This window comes from Corvus kubaryi, unplaced genomic scaffold, assembly GCF_017639235.1.
Source record: "Corvus kubaryi isolate FWS band 111438036 unplaced genomic scaffold, C.kubaryi_AGA036_p1.0 37397, whole genome shotgun sequence".
Taxonomy (NCBI): Eukaryota; Metazoa; Chordata; class Aves; order Passeriformes; family Corvidae; genus Corvus; species Corvus kubaryi.
In genome coordinates this window covers 12,819,230-12,837,447 of record NW_024581136.1, presented here as the reverse complement: position 1 = coordinate 12,837,447, position 18,218 = coordinate 12,819,230, and the positions used below count along the sequence as shown (strand labels likewise).

General features: G+C 60.6%; 1 protein-coding gene and 2 non-coding genes across 10 annotated transcripts; all 3 read right to left on the bottom strand.

Annotated features, from left to right (window-relative positions):
- Window positions 1-196: 196 nt before the first annotated feature.
- On the bottom strand, window positions 197-18,011 carry EIF4G1 (eukaryotic translation initiation factor 4 gamma 1). Of its 8 annotated transcripts, none has more exons than XM_042042594.1 (35): window positions 17,705-18,011; window positions 17,545-17,605; window positions 16,166-16,274; window positions 15,982-16,068; window positions 15,650-15,682; window positions 15,031-15,051; window positions 14,314-14,487; window positions 13,873-13,972; window positions 12,015-12,127; window positions 10,852-10,944; window positions 10,704-10,770; window positions 9,460-10,341; window positions 8,376-8,464; window positions 7,986-8,172; window positions 7,479-7,612; window positions 7,089-7,226; window positions 6,725-6,898; window positions 6,448-6,645; window positions 6,043-6,189; window positions 5,712-5,948; window positions 5,526-5,630; window positions 4,962-5,115; window positions 4,757-4,854; window positions 4,557-4,659; window positions 4,335-4,437; window positions 3,405-3,661; window positions 3,197-3,312; window positions 2,849-3,021; window positions 2,588-2,713; window positions 2,415-2,496; window positions 2,090-2,188; window positions 1,841-1,975; window positions 1,671-1,752; window positions 1,454-1,594; window positions 197-1,338 (listed from the first exon to the last, which is right to left on the bottom strand). In XM_042042594.1, exons 3-35 carry the CDS (start codon window positions 16,238-16,240, stop codon window positions 1,157-1,159), a joined length of 4,905 nt encoding a protein of 1,634 aa, XP_041898528.1. In that variant the 5' UTR covers window positions 16,241-16,274; window positions 17,545-17,605; window positions 17,705-18,011; the 3' UTR covers window positions 197-1,156. The 8 variants fall into 8 exon arrangements, with proteins under 8 accessions (XP_041898528.1, XP_041898529.1, XP_041898530.1 ...); XM_042042595.1 differs by having other exon boundaries at window positions 4,335-4,425; XM_042042596.1 differs by having other exon boundaries at window positions 7,089-7,208.
- Window positions 6,973-7,047, bottom strand: LOC121671314. Its single transcript, XR_006018478.1, has one exon. It is a non-coding gene; the product is annotated as a small nucleolar RNA SNORD66 (small nucleolar RNA).
- Window positions 8,253-8,330, bottom strand: LOC121671322. The gene has a single exon (XR_006018485.1). It is a non-coding gene; the product is annotated as a small nucleolar RNA SNORD66 (small nucleolar RNA).
- Window positions 18,012-18,218: the final 207 nt, after the last annotated feature.

Below are 18,218 nucleotides of genomic sequence, written 5' to 3'. Positions count from 1 at the left end.
AAGAGGAGTCCAGGGGGCCTGGCTCCAGGCACATCCAACCCCCTTGCCACCCTTCCAGCCCTGGAGTTGGGGTACCTACCTGCCTTGCAGTGACAGGGGAGGCTGGTCCTTGCCCATGCTCAAGGCTGGCACCCCCACACCAGCCCAGGCACAAAGGACATGGAGGGAGGGGGCGGCAACAGCGGCACACGGGGCATTATTTAGCAATGTTCTTTTATTTCCAGTTTTAAGGTGAAAAGATGCCTTTAAATCTTCAATTAAATACTCCATAAAGAAAAAAAAAAAAAAAAAAAGGCAAAAAAAAAATTATTTACAAATTCACGTGACCAGTAATTGAATCCTTGTTTTAATAATTACACATGCGGCTCGTCACATCCGGCGCTCTATAAATACAGGGGACGCGGATGAGGGGGCCGCCCTGTCGCTTGCCCAATTGTGGCCTTAAACGTTTGGGAGGAGGATGGGGGCTTTTGGGGTGTTGGAGGGGACTCAGCCTGGCCCAGAGAGAAGGGGCCACCCCCCCCCCTCCTCCCCGGCACCCTCCCCAGGTGTCAGAGCAGGAGCTGGGGGGGGGAATGATTTATATTTAAAATTTAAAAACCATAGAGGGGAGGGGGTCCAGGCAGTGATGGAGGAATAAAGAGAGGACAGGGGAGGGGGAGAAATCACGCTCCTGTCCCCAAACCAAATTTAATAAGTTTATATATATATAATCTCTCTATATTTCATCAAGAAGGGGGGAGGAGAAAGAGGAGGAGGGAGAGGAGGGGAGAGCTATGTCCCCATCCCATCCCCCCCTCTCCATGACATGAAGCCGGGGGTGCTCTGCCCCACTCCCAGAGACCTGGTGTGCCTGCGCTGGGAGGGGGGCGAGGAAGGTCCCCAAGGGGACCCATGGCAGCCACCGCCTCAGTCAGCATCTGTTTATTATCATCATGACAAACTCATACAGGCCTTACAAACAGAACCAGGACAGAGGAAGAAGAGACAGGAGAGCTGAAAAAAAGAGAGAGGGGGGCTGCAATGGGCACAGCAGGTCACTCAGCCCTGGCATTAGCAAGTCCATGGGGGCCAGGGGTGGGAAGGGTTGGAGTCACTCCCCAGGGTGCCCCACTCTCTCTCCCCCTTTCCTCTGCCTCCTCCTCCTCACAGCTGCTCAGTTGTTGTCCGACTCGTCCTCAGCTTCCCGAAGCCAGGTGAAAAAGGCTGTCACTGATTTGAGCGCCACCCCTTTGCCCTGCTGCTCGGCTGGGTCCTTGCTGGACTCCCACTTGTAGAAAGCCTCCTCCTTGATGACATCCTCATCGTAGAGGGCATCAAAGAACATCCGCAGCAGGTCTGGGGTGGGGGGACAAAGGGGAACCTCTGCAATTCTCCAGCCACCAGCCACCCTGCTGGGGTGGGGACACACTTGCCACCCCCTCCTCAACCCACCCGCACCCATGATACTCACTGGGAGGCTGCTCCAACTTCACCACCAAGGCTTGCAGAGCGTAGAGTGCCTGGAGCTCCTTCTGCTCATCCCGCAGGTACTTCTGGAGCAGCTTGGCTTGGTTGCGGATGACCATGGCGTCCACGCGGTACGGGTTCTCAACTGCAGGGGACGGGGCGTGAGAGGGGCAGTGTGGGCAGGGGAACCCCCACTGCTCCCACCTCACCCTGGTACTCACAGACAATGGCCAAGTGGCACACAGACGTCATCAGGGCCCTGATAAATGTGTTGGATGAGACCTGCTGCTCGCTCAGGTTGGCCTGGAGGGGGGAGGGTAAAGGACTGTGAGGTGGAGAGGAAGCCAGGAGGGAGCCTCCAGACATTCAGGTGCTGTGTCCCCACCCTCACCTCAATCCAGTCATATATTCTTTGGTTGTTCGGGTTCTCCTTCAGCAGTTTGTCCATTTGCTTGCACAGCTCCTCTGAGGTCAGCTCCTTGCGGCTTGGCATGTCAGAGCTGTCCCCCATCGTGTACTCCAATTTCTGGGGAAGCAGGCAGAGAGAGCTGTTAAAGGCAGCACAGGGGAGCACCACTCTCACACTGCCCAAGGTCCACCCATGGCCCACCTCTGCCCCTCGCTGCCACCAAGCCCCCACCTGCTCTGTGACAAATTTGTTGACATCCTGGTCCTCAGGCAAGAATTCCTTCCAGCTCAGGCCTCCATCCCGCCACAGCTTTCCTGCTGTCTTCTGGCCCTGTGGGACAGACAGTCGTCATCAGCACACCATGCCCTCCATCTCCAGGGAGCAAGATACTGTGGCTTGGCCATGCCACCCGCATGACCCAGACACTGAAAGGGATGTCCCTCACCAGCCTCTCTGGTGGCAGGGGGGTTCAATCCCCACATGGCCACCTGGCCCCCAAGCAGGATGCCAGTCCTTGAGAGAGCAGCCAGTAGCCACACAAGCCCCATGCACTTACCATGCCCTTGCACAACAAGCCCAGCACCTCAACCAGCAGCGTGGTGGCCTTCCCAATGGGCACCAGGGGCTTCGTGATCTCCCTGTGGGGCACAAGAGACCTGGGTGAGCTACCTGCCCCCATGAAGGGGGCAGGTAGCATGTGCCAGCCCTGCTGAGGAGCACAGCCCTCACCTGAACAGCTCCTCCATGGGGATGCCTTCCTCTTGCAGGATGGGGGTGATGAGCTCAGCCAGGTACAGCCAGATGTGTGGGATGTCAATCTCCATGTCCTCTGCAGTCTCCAAGATCTCCCGCAGCCTGAAGAGCAGAGGGAGCTGTTGGGATCCAGCAGGCCCCACGCACTTGGCTAGGAGGGACCTCAGGACACATCTCAGTGCTGAGTCCTACTCAAGGCAGAGCTAAATTCAAAGCCAGGCTGCCCTGGACCCTCACCCTTTGTAGTACTGCTCCTTGGAGAGAGTGCCTGCCTTCACCAGCTGGCAGAGCAGGGCTCCCATGTGCTCGCGGGAGATGGTGCTCCTCTCCAGCGTGGACTCAATGCCATTTTGCACAAAAATGTAGAGCAAGGAGGGGCTGCCTAGCTCCTGCACACACTGCAGGGCCTCCTGCAGGGAAAAGGGGGGTCAGTATTGCCCTACAGCCAGCTCTGGCTCCCCCCTTCAACATCCAGGCACCACCAGAACCCTGCCCAACAGTGCTACCCCACAGTGAGGGAAGCATATGGCATGTTAGGGGAACATGTATGGTGTGTTAGGGTGCTTGGCCACCCCCTCCTCTCACCTTCATGTCATTGATGTGCAAGTATTCCTCTATGATTGCCTTGGATTTCTTCTCCAGTTCCTCTTCTGACAGCGTGGGCTTGGTGGATGTTGCAGGAGGTGTTGGCTCTTGTTTAACTGCAAGAAAAGAGCAAGGATCAGGCACCACCTGGGACAGGCAGAGCCGCAGGTCCAGCCACATCCTGGGATATTGCTCCTCCCCAGCTCACTGGTCTCTCGGCTCCGGTCCCGCTCCTCCGTCATGCTTGCAGCCTTGCGCACGGCCTCGGGGCCACCCTGTTTCTCCCGTTCTCGGCTCCTGTCCTCTGTCTCTTTGCTGAAGCTCCTCTTGGTGAGGGCAGACCTGTTCCTGTCTGCCCGCTCCCCCTGGTCGGGACGCTCCAGACGGTCGCTGCCCTTCTCCGAACGCAACTCCCGGTCCCCTCTGTCCCCAGCCTTCTCTGACCTGTCACGGCTGGAGCTGCTCCTGGGTGGGAGAAAGACACACACAGCGTGAAGAGCCCATCACCACCCTCCCTGACCCCAGACTGCAGAGCTCTGGAAGGTAAGGCTGTGCCACTCCAATCCCCACCTCTTTTAGGACTTGACCATTCTTGGGGAAAAATTTTCTCCCTATTTCTCCCCAGTTCCAACTCACACCCTTTTCCTTTCACTCTGCTGCTTGGCATGGCTGAGCAGTACCTGCCTTTGTCCTGCTCACACCTTTCTTCTGATGCAGTGTGGCAAAGCTGCCCTTCGTTTTCTGTGGCGTACTGGCACACAAAGCACGGTCCCCAGACAGTGCTCACCCCACAGTTTTCCTCTTCTCCTGAACAAATCCAAACTCCAGCTCTCTTTGGGGACCTCACACTCCAGCCTCTAAGGGACTCCCTTTGGCCCATCAATGTCCATCCAAGGACCCCCAGTCCAGAGCACCCAGGGGTGGTCACCCAAGTGCCAAACAGTAGGGAGGACACCCAGGGTGAGGTCAACCTTCCTCGCCACAAGGACTCACCACTGACTCCCTCAAGGCCCCATCTTGCCACAGGGCAAGTCCAGATACCATAACTTGCCTACACACTTATCAACCACAAGCCTGAATCGGGGGTTCTCCCCCATCCCCAACACCCCCATCCAGCAAGGCAGGGCTGGCCCCTCACCTCTGCACCACATGGCGGGACTCTGGGCTCTCGGCAGGCATTGACTGCTGGAGCGCTGAGAAGCGGTTCAAGGTGCTCGTGGCTGGTCGCCCTGAATCAGATGCTGGGCGTGAAAAGAGGGAAGTCTCAGAGTTCGGCACCTTCCTGGTACAGGAACTGCCGGGGGAAGGATCACCCCTCCCACTCTGTCCCACAGCACCCAGCCAGTCCCACACAGCCTACCTGAATCTGTGGGCTTTGCGCCAGACCCCCCACTGCTGCCCTTGCCCCAGCTCAGCCGCCCACCCGGTGCAAAGAGCTGGTTATTGGAGTCGATGGATCCAGGCTGCAGGTGGAGAGAGACAGTCAGACCTGACCCCCCATCGAGCCAGGATCTAGGCCAGGCAGCCGGCTCGGCTGCCACACCACACCCCCAGCCTCACCTTGGTGATCTTCGTTAGCCGGCTGGTGTCGATGGGCCGGTTGCCCTTGCTGATGGGCACTGTGTTCCAGCCATCATCTGCGACCAGGCTACTGCGCCCTGAGCACAAGAGGGACAGTCGTAAGGGGCAGACCAGCCTTGAGCGGCGTCCAGCAGGAGCAACCCACCCCAGGCAAACTCAAGTGCCCCCAAGCCCAGGCACTCACCACTGGAGGATGGCCCAGGGGGTCCTCTCCTCTTGTCCTTTGACATGAGCTGCTGCACTTTGATGTGTTCCCGATGCTCCTCCATCTCTGCTTCCTTGTGGATCTGATCTATGGTTTTGGGGCCCTGGTCTCCTCGCCGCGGCACCCAGCTATTCTGCAGAGGGCAAAGAAGGCGGGAAGAGGGCACTGAGATGGCTGGAAGATGGAGGAAAAGGCATTTCCCCTTCCCAGCCATCCCACTCTCAGAGTCTCAGGTTGGTCTCCTGCCTCAGCCATCATCACTTTCCATGTGCTGTGGCAGCTTTTGGCACAAAAAGGCTCAGTTTCTGGAGCCCCCCTGCATTAAATAGCTGCCAATTACTGTGTGCCCACTACCACTACCATGATAACCAATGGCTGGGGCTAGCATGGTGTCTCTGGGGCTGGCCACAGCTCACGTACCCATCTCTCCCCTAGATGGGACACATGGATTGCTGGCACTCAGAGGACACAGGCCAGCAGCTCCAAGGGACCAAGCAGGGGATGGAGGACAGCCCCCACACGATTGCATTCCATGAACTTTACCCGTCTTAGGTCAATAACATCCTGCAGCATGAAACGGATTCGGGATGATGTCTTTTTCTCTTTGATGATCTTCTCCATCTGATTGAAGTACTGGTCCATCCTAGGCTATAGAGGGACAGAGCCATGATCATATTCCTTCCAAAGGCAAGGCAAGGGAAGGGCAAGGCAGGACAGGGCAAGGAGTACCTTGGCTTTCTCAAAGTCCAAGTCCTTGCCAATAGTCGTAAGCAGGCGGCAAAGGCACTCAAGAGACTCCTCATCGTGGTTTTTGAGCAGCTTCACCACACAGTCATGCATGATGGCCTCCGTCAACATCTTCAGTTTGAAGAGCTCTCCAATGAACTTGATGTTGCCCAGGGATCGTCGTCGAGCCTTGTCCCGCGCCTCCTCCAGCTCATCCTTCATACGCGCCTTCTCCTCGGGCTGCAGGAAAAGCCCAGCAAGCCAGTTCAGTGTCCAGAGCCAGCCCAAGGACACCTATGCCAGCCCTCAGGCACAGACTCCCAGCCCAACTCACGGCACTGGCATCATCCATCTCCTTCTGCCGCTTCTCAAAGATCTCATCGTCGTCCTTGTCCTTCTCAAACTCCTTCTGGCAGCGGTTGAGCAGCAGCTTGCGGAAGTTCACAGTCACTGTGGGCTTGTCTGTTGTGGGCACTTTAAGCTGCAGGGAGAGGTACAAGCCAGAGAAGAAGCATGAGTTGTGTCTCCCCCAAGAGTAGGGCAACTAAGCTGGCACTACTCAAATCAGGAAAAAACCACCTTACAACTTTGTGATGCCCTGCTGAGACCCTGAACTTGGTCCTCCATCCACACACCTGTTTCCCCATTCCACACGGAAGGGCCTGCACACTACTAAGCTCAGCTGAGATGGCCAAAAACCCTTGCCCACTCAGTAGGAGACCGCCCAGCTTCTGCTCACCCCCATAAGGCAACGGCACATGTTAGCATAGGCAACAGAGAAGTTTGGCTCCGAGATGGCCTTCTCGAAGACGAGGTCGATGACACCCTTGAGCCGCTCCTCCGTGTCGATGGACAACTCCATCACCTGCTTCATCAGTTGCTGGAACATCTGGGGCGTCAGCTTGTTGAGGATGCTGCGGACGCGGCGGAGCAGTTCCTGCAACGGCAGTGGGGTCAGCAAGAGCTGGGCGTCTTTCCCCCAGGCCCTCCAACTGCCTGCCCACCCCAGCGCCCACCTGTGTCTTGATATTCTCAGGATCCTCCTCCTCGGAAGCACGTTTGCTGCTGGGTTTCCAGGCCTTCTCGGCCTTGTTCAGCTTGACATCCTCATTGAGGGACACAGTAGCAATGATTTTGCGGGGCTCCTTCCTCTGGCTCTGCTGGGAGCGGCGGGGACCCAACCCTGAGGGCTGACACATGGAGAAGAAACTCAGCTCTCTGCTCTGGGACCACCTGGGCTGGCTCCCAGAAGTCTCCAGTCCGCCTACTCAGATCCTCAACTCCATCACGGACATCAGTGGCCCAGACACAGCGGCTCGAAAGCTTGATCATCACGGAGAGGCAGAGCAGGATGGCAGCAGTGAAGCGAGGGATACTCACCAGGCCCCGGTTGCCCATGACAGGCCGGCCAAGGTTGGCGAAGGAAGGGGTGAAGTCAGGGCTGCAGTTCATGCCACTGAAGCGGATGGGGTCAAGTGCCCGCAGTGGGGTCTTGTTGGCCTGCGAAGGTACACACGGCTGAGGATGCCCGGGGGCAGAGGAGCGGGATGGATCCATCCCCCAGCCTCAACGCCGGGACAAGGAACTGGAAAAAAGGCCCCAGAGGTGCCCCCACACCCACCAAACTGAGGCTCGGGGTCATTGCAGATGCTGCAACAGGACCCTGAGCACAAAAGTAAGTCCCTGCCCTGCTTTGACAAGGCACAAAGAAGAGCCAGACCCCCACCTGACCACCACCCACAATTCCCCAATTTCCAGGGCCGCACCGACCTTGTCCAGCACCACATCTGTGATCTGGGGCAGCCCCTCAGGTTTCTGCATGCTGGCAAAGATGAACTGGAAGCCCAGCAGGAACTCCCGATCATATCGCTTCTTCTCCTCAGGGTTCAGCGGCTTCCATTGCTCTGCAGTGGAGGGCAAGAGGGAGACTCTTGATATGGCCTGTCCCACATCCTCCACCACCCTGAGCTGTGGTAGGTCTGAGTCCACACAGAGACCAGCGACGTGGGATATAGACAACCACAGAACTGCCCCCGCCTGGTACACCATGAGCACAATAATCCTGCATGCTTAGAAAGCCTGATGCCACCAGCTCCCTGCCTCCTTCCAGGACCCTCGTGCTGGGAACTCTGTTCCCCACCCCATGCCAAGCTTGAGGACAAGATGGGAGGAGAATGTGAAATTTAGGACAGCGGGACCATGCCACCCACACCTTCCCCACTGCTGGGTCCAGAGGTGGTGGCTGCCAGCAGAGGACTGTGCCAAGGCACAGCTCACCTTCCTTGTAGCCATATTTCTGGCCAGCAGCCTTGCCCTTCTCCGGGGCCAACTTGTCCTCCTTCTCCTCCCACGTCTCTTCCGACTCTTCCTGTGGACGGGCAGGAGCCGCGTCCTCTGCTTCACTGGCAGGGGCAGACGTGGGGGGCTTGTTCTCCACCTCCGAGGCACTATCACCGGTCTGAGACTGCGTTGGGAGGGACAGGGACAGCAGTCACCCACAAGAACCTGGTTCTGTCCCCTCCACCCCACTCCTTGGTGTCCACCCCACCTCAGATCCTCATTACCATCACAGAGCATCAGTGGCCCAGACACGATGGCACAAAGCAGAGTTCATCACAGCAGGAGGTGGGACACAGGGTGATCCCCAGACACCCCTGGGACACTCACCTCTTTAAAGGCATCCAGCAAATCCCCTACTGCCTCCTTCTTGTTCAGCTCCTTCATCCTTCGCTTCTTCTTTGGCACCGACATGGCGACTAGGAGGAAAGGCAGGGAGGTGAAAGACAGGAACCCTCCCAGTCCCCCAGGTACTCTTGACACCAGCTACAGGGTCACCAGTGAGGCCCCAGTAACACCAGGCGAGCTTCAAGATGGAGCCACAGGGATGTGGTCCTGCCACCCCATCACAGCCCCCATCCCCAAACATACCCCGATTTACCCTGTGCCTCATCAAAGCCTCCCATCCACACCACTGCCCTAGTGCAGTGCTCCCCATCCTCCTCAGAGGATCCCTGCAGACACACACACTGCTCTGCAGGACAGCCCTTATAGGAACACTCCCATACAAACCTCTGTCCCTATACACGCTCCCCTCCCTGGCACCCCTATACACCAGCACAAACAGATGTGCTCCCCAGAAGCGTATCTGCCCTCAGGTTCCCCTCCTATAGCACCCCTGTATCCCTGCCCAAGGCACTCCACACAAACATATCCTGTGAACCCATCTTCCCCATCACTCCTATGTAACCCCAACACTCCTGTGTAAGGTGCTTAAAGAAAAAATGAGAAACCCCAGCACATCCCCAGAGCACCCCACTTCCCTCAAGCACCCCCATGTACTTGCATAGCCCTACACAGCATGGCCCACAGCTTCCCTGCCAATCCTCCACCTCCCAGTGTCCTCAGTGACTGGTGACAATCCTCAGACACAACCCTGATACACCCACCCTACAGCCCTGCATAAGGCATCACAGAAAACATACTTCCATTCCCCAGGACACACCCCACACACCCCACTCTATACCTACCCCATACACCTCCACATAGATGTACTCCCCAGACATCTCCCTCATCCCACCATCCACAGGCACCTTGTCCCTCTCAGCATCCCATACCCACACATCCTATTGTCCCTAACTCCGTCCCCCTCTCCAGCACCTTCCCTGTACCTCATACCTAGCACCACACCCATGTGATGTCCCCCATCACCCAACACCCACCCTGGGGCACCCTGAAGCCCAGCATGCCCAACCTTGTGCGGTCGCCTCCGAGGTCTGCGAAGGGGCAGGGGCTGGGCTCAAGCTTCTCTCCTGGGTCTCACCAGGGCCTTCACTCTCTTCCTCCTCCTCCTCTGCAGGCGGGGAGGCAGGGGTGCCAGGTTGGGCTGGCTCCTCAGGCTCTGATATGGGGCTGACATCTGACTCGGGCTGCTCGTCGCTCGGCTCCACTTTGCTGGTGCCCTCCACCCCATTGGGTAGGGGCAGCTCTTCAGGCTGGGCAATGGGGGAGTCCAGGGCGGGCGCAGGCACCGGCTCAGAGGCCAGCACCGGCTGGCACAGGGGCACCTCAGGGACCGGCTCAGGCATCTCCTCCAAGACCCCGTTGGCCTCAGCAGTGGGCTCGGGGCAGGGCTCTTCCCGGGGCGGTGTGGGGCTGGGGGAGGCGGGTTTGGCGGGCGCTTCAGGGGCCTGTGGTACAACGGGCGGTGGCAACGGCACGGCCGGCACCAGGGGCACGGCTGGCATCAGGGGAACAACGGGCACCGGCAGCACCTCGGGGGGCACAGACTCCTGTGGGGTGGGCTCTGGGAGGGGAATAGCAACCTCCTCCTCCTCTTCCTCCTCCTCCTCCGCAGCCACCGTGTCCATGCCGGGCGCGGGCACAAGGGGCAGCTCCACAGCCCCTGGCACTGTAGTGATGGCGCTTAACGTCTTTTGCGGGTCAGGTGGCGCCTCGCCCTGCTCCGCTTTCATGTCCGTGTCCACGGGAGGCTCCATTGGCACCAGCGTCACAGGTGAGAGCACCACAGGCTCCACCTCAGGGATCAGGGGAGGGGGAGGCGACGGGGATGCCGACTTGCTGGGCTCCAGGGAGACGGGCTTGCTCACCACCAGCGCAGGCTTCGGGCGGTCATCTGCAAGGTGGACGGCATTAACGAATGATCCCCTGCTCATCCCACGTTCCTCCCCAGATCCCTCTATCTTCAGAAGAGATAGGGATAGATGTGCCAAGCCACATCACAAATGGCTGATGAGGACAACAGGGGTCCTCCAGTGCCCAACAGACAGCTGAGGTGAGTACACAGCCCACATAAACTCTCCTGGATCCAACAGGGGACACAGGTTCCCAGGTATGCAGGGATGGCCTCCGATCCCACAAGCCTCAGGAGAACCAAGGAACAGTGGGGCTGGCATTTCACACCCAGCAGTGCCAACACCAGGGATCCTTGCTGCAGCCATGCCAGCTGGCACACCCAGCCCTGGCACAGGCACTTACCAGGCCGGACAATAACTGCTACATGGGGGGTCTCTCCGTTGGCCTGGGGCTCCAAACCACTTCCAGCCTGAGGGGGGCAAAGAGGGAGTTGAACATGGCCACATGCACTTCTCTCTGCCCCAGCTAGGGAGCCAGAGGGTCCACTTACCTGTGGAGGGGTGGGGGTGGATGAGGTCCTTGCTCCAGACATAATTTCTTCTGTAATGTCTTTGCCACCTTGGTTGGGGTCTCGTATTCGGATCTGCCCAAGAATCAGAGCAGAGTGGGGAAGCTGTTGGCAGGGCATCGGACACAGCACATGGGCCACCCCCTTTCCCTCAGCCCAACATCGCCAGGGCACCCTTCTCCGAAGAGAAAAGGGAGGTTCATTCACTGCAGTGACCGTCCTGGCCACACAGTCTGGGGACCAGTGGGTGCCACATCCCCTCACCACAGGGCACAGTGTCCCACAGACACTGGCCTGTTCCAGTGCCTTTCAAGCCATCGCAACAGGCAGCTGGAGCCAGCAGGTCCCCAGGCCAACATCCATCTTCAGAAGTCAGGGGATCCCAAGGCACCACTGTGCTGGCACAGCGGCTGCAGGGACCCCCCCCTCATTCAGGGGACAGTATAGGGAACTAGCCTCAGCACACAGAAACCACAGTGAGCTCTGTGCCACCCCCGGCACAATCCATACACCCACAGCCTCACTGGCCCCATGCCTGCCACGGGTGCAGCACAAGCTACAGCGTACAGGGCACCGTGCTGTGGGGTGACTGGGGGGTACATGTGAGTCTGGCTAGGACTACAGTGCAGTGCACAGTGCAGCCAGGAGTCTTGCTCTCTTCACCTTCTGAACACAACCTGCCCCCAGAACACCAAGTGCACAGCTCAACCCATCTCCGATGAGGAAATCCCACCACCCCAATTCCCAGTCACAACCCCTGCCCCCCAGCATGGGGCCACGCTAGCAGCCACCCGGCTCCCAGCTATAAATAGGCCCCATGCGAGGCCTCCGAGCACCGGCATCTCCGGGAGCAGACAGCAGTTGGCAGCCGCGGCACCCCCGCCCTCCCAAGAGCCGTGACTCAGCACAACGCTGCCCGCCGGGACGGCCAAGGTCGCCAGCACCCACCGTGCACCCCAGTTCCCTTGCTAAGCTCCTCAGCCTATGGGGACACAGTCCTGTGCCACCCCTTTTCCCTGGCATGCAGCACCACATCCCATCCCACACACCACCGGCACCTGGGGCTGACACCATTCCCCTCCTGCACATGAACACGCCCTCCTGCATACGAGTACCCCCATGCCTGGAGACAGATGGCTCCTTACCGTCTTCCGTTCTCGTTTTGTGGGGATCGGTGGCTGCTGGCTCACAATGACCTGGGCAGTGGGGACCCCCGCTGAGAACTGCTGCACCCCCTGCGCCGGGTAATACGCACCCGCTGAAGGAGAGGAGAGAGAGTCAGACCAGCCAACCCAGATCCTCCAAGCCCGTCCTGAAGACTCCCTGATCTCCCAAACACAGGGGTCTGTCAGGAGCCTGAAGAGCCCTTGCTGCTCTGCAGCGAACCCCCATCGCATCCGGCCTGGATTGTCCTAACCCGCCTGACAGGCCTGACCGAATTCCTTCCCTGTGAAGCAGAGAGCGTCCCCGCGCCACCCCCACGCCCAGCCAGGCCCCCGCAGGCATCCACCATGCCCACCGGCTCCACGCCACCAAGAGCCCTGCCTGGACACTCGGCCATGTCAGGCACAGGCGTCCTGGCTCTGCAGGTGGCCGCCTTCCTGCCTGCACCCTTATCTCCCCAGGGCCAGCACCAGCCCGAGGGCGGCACCAGGCAGCCTCCATTCACACCCAGGCTGAGGGGTTTGGGCTCCCCGTGCAGCCTGAGCCCCTGGCGAGCCCAGCCCAGAGGAAGGAGCTGTGCTGAGGGCCAGAGGCAGAGCTGGACCCCATCCAGGGCTGGCCCAGCCCTCAAGAGGTGCTCCACTCTTCCCAGGGCACCCGTGAGCATCACCCCAGAGCAGTGCCACAGGGAAATGGGTGTGTGGGGACAGGCACAGCTGGGTCCTGGCCCCCTCTGGCTCCAGCACCTTCCCTGCTGCACTGACACTGGAAGTCAACCAAGAGGCTCTGGTGACTGCCTCATCCCTGAGTCAGGGACCCTCCCTCTGCTCAGGGGATACACAGGGACGCTGAATGGGCATCACACGCTGGGATGGGCCAGGCATGGGGGGAAGGAAGGAGACCGTGAGCTGCCTAGCCCTGGGGACCAAACAGGAGACACAATCTGATTCATTCGTCACAGGGCACACCATGCCAGGTCACCCACCCAGTCCTGTGGGCAAGAGGCAAGCTGCTGCCAGCTTCCCTGGGGAGAGCCACAGCAGCCCCAAAGCAGAGGTGGGGGCACACCCATGCTGGAACCTCAAAAAGATACCCAGAGCATGTCCCAAGATTCTGCACGAAGGTGCAGCAGTGTCCTGGCCCAAGCACAGGAGACAGCCACTGCCAGGGGCCACCTCCCTCCTCTGAGGGGCTGGCTGGGCCCCGAGACAAGAGGGAGGGAGGCCGGGCACATACCTGGCTCAGGAGAAGCCCATCTCTGCCCTGGTTATGCTTTGCTGCTGTGCCGGGGCCAGGCCGGAGGCCTCAGCTCACATTTCTGTGTCTGCCGGGCCTCCCGGGACCAATCAAGCCTAAATATAGTCACAGCCCGGGTGGCCACATGCGAGCAGGGGGAAGGAGGAGGGGCTGCTCACACCACGCTCCCCAAACACCAGGAGGGGGCAGGCATGGAGCACCCCCGCTCAGCTCCTGGGGAGCAGGAGCTGAGGGGGGGTCAGCAAGCACTGAACTGCTCACCACCCTGACAGCAAGTGAGGGGAAGCAGGGGATAAAGTCTGCCCCAGCCCTCCGCCAGGAGAGTTAAATATTAAACGGCCCGAATTTGGAAAAGGACGGGGGTGAATGGACCGGTGCAAATGGACCAGTGGGACACGATGTGCTGCTGGGCAACAGGCAACTGTCCCCCAAAATAACCTGCAATGGAGTCATAGAGTCAGCCACAGTGAGCTGTGCTCAGCTTGGTGGGATGCAGAGAGGCCAGAAGCAGGGGAGCAAAAAAATGGGGAAGTGCTGGGACTGAAAGAGCACCGGGGATCAGAGCAACTCCTCTGTCTGTACCGTAAGTCCCGAATTCTGTGGGGCTGGCTCCAGGGTAAAAACTAGGGGCGCCAGGTTGGACCGGGTACTGTTGGGTCGGGACAACGTACGTGGAGCGACCCTGCAATAGCAGAGAAGAAGAAAAGTCAGTTATGTCCCCTGCAGGGCACAGACATACCCCCAAAACGCTGATGTAACCCTAGGCCTGCCTGTGAACTAGCTGTACACTAGGGTAGGGAGCAGGACACCAGGTGCCTCAGGAAACTGCTGGGGAGGGGAGGGGACCAGTACCTCTTGCTGCCTCTCTACAGAACCAGCAGCACCCTGCTCAAATCAGTGGGTGCTCAGAGAGTCTCAGGACCCCTTCTGCACTCCCAAAACAGACCTGGGCTCCAAGCCCAGACAACACCTCCCACCGGTGCCCATCCCAACCCCCTCTCACAGAATCCAAAGTTCCCTCACCTGTCCGGGAATGTAATAGGCTCCTTGGGAAGGTGTGTAGGATATCTGGGAGGGTATCATCATCACCTGGGAAGCAGCCGGATACACATGGGCAGGAGGGCCGGGCCGAGCCGTCGTGTTACTCTGCACGCGGGATGCACTCGCGGGAGGCTGTGCCCTGTTCTGGTAGAAATGCTTGGGGAGAGACAGGGCACAGCGTCAGCAGCAGCTCCAGCACCTTCATCCGCCACCACCCCACGGGGGGGAGACACCACCCCCCCTCCCCCCCCACTCCACCAGGATGCAGCCCCACCTCGGCAGCTCCCAAGGCCACCCCCCACCCTGGCATCTTCCTGTCCCCACGCACCTGCGGGGCCGCCTGGGTCCACCCGACCCAGCTCATGCCCGGCGCGGCCCCGTCCCAGCCCTCCCGGGGCCGGCAGCTCCAGCGCCTGGGGCCGGCCACGGCCGCACGCAGCTCGGCGGCGGCGGGTCCCGGCGTGCTTCGCACCGGCTCCCGGCACTCGCGGTGGATGCTGGGACCTGTAGTCCCGCCATGCCGGAGCCGGACAGCATGTGGAGCTCTCTATTCCCACCCCGGCCAATGCCATTCATCCCAACCCAGACCCAGCTCATTTGCTGGGCAAGAGCATCCCCAGGAGCAGCAGCTCCAGCCCACCGACGAGTGGGCAAAGAAGGGTCCGCGCACGCGCCCCCAGGGCAAGGAGAAAGTGTTACCTGAAGAGACCTGAATCCTCCCTGTTAGCAAGCGCACGCATACAGAGGGAAAAGGGGAAAGAGAGAGACAGGAGTTACTGGCACTGGGACAGGGATAGCAGAGAAAGGGACAAGAGGCCAGGGAGCCCTTTGCCCTGTGCCCACATCCCAGATCCACTGAGGTCCCCTGCAGGGACCTCCCAAGGGGCAGGGATGGGTCTGATGAGCTCCCAGACAGCACAGCCAAGGATGTCACCAGATCTGTCCCCAGCAGCTCCTCTACACAAGAGGGCTGATGGAGGTCCAGAGCCTTGCACGCCACTGCAGGGCCTTAGAAGACCAAGCAAGTAGGGAGGAAGAGGAAGATGAGGAAGGGCACAGGCAGAAGCAACAGCCTGGGCCAAAGTTAGCACAGGCACAGCCACATGCTACAGGCTTCATGCAAGGAGGGAACTGGGGAGACACTGCAGAGAAACCTACCCAAAGTCGAGCAGGCATCCCACATTTTCCCCAGACCAGCCTGTCCCCAAGCTCTGGGGTCCCCACATGCTCCCCAGCCCCTTCATGCCCAAGGTGGGTGTTTCTGTGCAGTGTCAGGGCAGGGTGTTCAGCATGCGGGGCAGGGGAAGCGGGTTAGTACCTGCTGGTGAATAGCCCGAGGCCCTGCTGGAAACTGAGAGAGGAGGAGAGGGAGGTTTGGGGCAGGGGAGGAAGGAGAGAAGAGCAGTCACTCGGTGGGCATCCTCGTTGGAGGTGCCTGCCCCCCCACCCCAGGGCCAGGAGGTCCTCAGGTGGCAGTTGTGGTCTGGATCACGGGCTCATTCCCCCTTCACAGGCACACGCCAGCCCTGAGGGGCACCACATTGCTCCTCACACCCCTGAGCTCCATGGTGGTGTGGGCTACTTGGCTAGGAGGCAGAAAGTTGCTGGATACCCCTTATCACCCTCCCCAGCTCTAGGGAAAATCCTTACCTGGCGCGGCTGAGAAGGCGTATTCATTTGTGAGGTCGGTGCTGGGTTAAAAACCACAGGTGCCGTCTGACCAGGTGGGAACGTCGGCTGAAAGGCAGCAGGGAGGGAAAGAGATGGCAATGCTGCCTCTGGCACCAGCTGGGGAAGCAAAGCTGGGTCCCCCAACCCGGCAGAGGACGTTTACCTGCGGCAGTCCGGGAGAAGGGGCAGGGTGCGGGGCAGTCGGGGCTCCTCCTGTGGGCTGTGGAGCTTTGTTCATTTCATGGGGTTGTGCATAAGGATCCCCTTGCTATCTGCAGGAACAGGGACAGTGGGCATAAGCTGGAGATAGCAGCACCCCAGGCATCTGTCCCCTGTCCACGTCAGCCCTGAAATCTGCAAATCTCCAGCACTATAGCCCACCAGTGTAAAGCCAGGCATCAGCCATGCCCCACAGACAACATCCCACCAAGGCATGGACCCCCAGCCACCCCTTCCTGCCCCACTGGGCCACGAGGAAGATGGGGTAGGCAATGCCAAGTCACCCAGCCTGGGCAGGTCCTCACGCCCTTCAGAGCGGAGCCCCACATCATACCTCAAACCCAGCCATGCCCACCAGCAAGACTGACCCACCCAAGATGACCCCACAAAGCCCGTCTGGGCTCTACGCAAAAGTGGACACCAGTGCCCGTGATCTGCCGCCAGCACCTAGGCCACCACTAATTCCGGGGGGCTGGGTGGGCCGGCGGCACCCCGGCGTCAGCCATGCCCAGCTCCACCCCGGCTGACCTACTAAGCGCTTCCCCCGGCCGGCCAAACCTGTTCCTGCCGGTGGTGCCGGGTCCCCGGCATACACCACAAACGCCTACCAGGGAAGGCAGGGAGCAGCTCCCACATAGCCCCACTCCACCGACATTCCTGCCCATGGGAGCCCACAGCCCCCCGCTACCACCAGCACCCAGGTAGTCCGGACACCCTCCCAGCTGTCCCAGGAAGGACTTGGCAGCCAGTGCCGCTCTCCCCGCCCCAGTGCAAAGGCCACCGGGGCAGGAAGGAGAGGCGGTACCCCGTACCCTGCCGGGGGTCCCCTGCGCCCCATGGTACCCAGCGAGCCCTTTCCCGGCCAGACACCCGAGGGACCAGCCCTGGTGCCTCCTGTAATCTGACGCCCGGACGCGTCAGCACTGCCGGCCCCCGGCCCCGCTGCGGGCACTGCCAGGCACGTCCCACCAACACTGGAAAATGAGGCACCCCAATCCCCCCAGGGCTGCACCTTGGTATGGGGCTGCCGCCCCATCACAGGGATCCCCCGAGCCACAACCCCAGTGGACATGGGCCCTGCCAAGGTTCCAGGAAGTGGCAGGGGCCAGTCTGCACCCCTCAGTGCTCCCCCCGGGCTCCTTCTCACGGGAGACCCGAGCGCCTGGCACAGACAGCCCATACCTGAGCCAGCTTAGCTAGGCCTTGAGGCCAGCCACCCCAAAACAGAGGGGGAGGATTGTCTCACAGGGGACAGGGACACCCGGGGACAGCCAGAAGTGGTCTCCTCCACCAGACACAACCGGGAGCGAGCAGGATACTCACCCCCCCGCGGGAAAAACCTGGGCCGGCTGAGCGGGCCTGCAGAGACCGTTCATCCGACTGACTGGGAGAGAGAAGGGAGGGGGTTGAGAGAGAGAGAGAGAGAGAGAGATCAGGCCGGGCCCCGCGGGGGGAGCCCGGCCCGGCCCCGGCTCGCACTGACCCGGCTAGCCCAGCAGTGCCGGGGAATGCGGGTTCCGTCCCGGGGGGACAACGTGGTACCGCCGTGGCTGTTTGTAATCAGAGTCGCTGCCGCCTGCCCTGCGCCGGGAGCGGCCGGGCCGCGGCCTGTGCTGGGCCCGCCGACGGGGCGGGGGGTCCTTGCCCGGGAGGGGTGGGTCCGGGAAGGCCCAGCTCGGTCCGAATGAGGGGCCGGGGGAGAGGAGCAGCAGTTCGGGGCGGCGGGAACGCACGGAGGAGTGAGGGACAAGACGAGGATCAGCGGCGGCGGGGCTGCGACAGGCCGCGGCGGTGGCCTAAGAGCGGCCAGCCCCGCCAGGCCCAAGCGCGGCCTCGCCCCCAGGCCGAGGCGGCGGCCCAACCGGCGGCTGCGGCCGGCTCCGTCCCGGGGTGGCGGCACCACCATCGCGGCGGCGGGAGGGCGCGGTGCGGTGCCCGGTGCGGCATCCGGCGGCCCCGCTCCCCCCCGCGGCGGCTGCGGCCTCTGCCAAGGACAC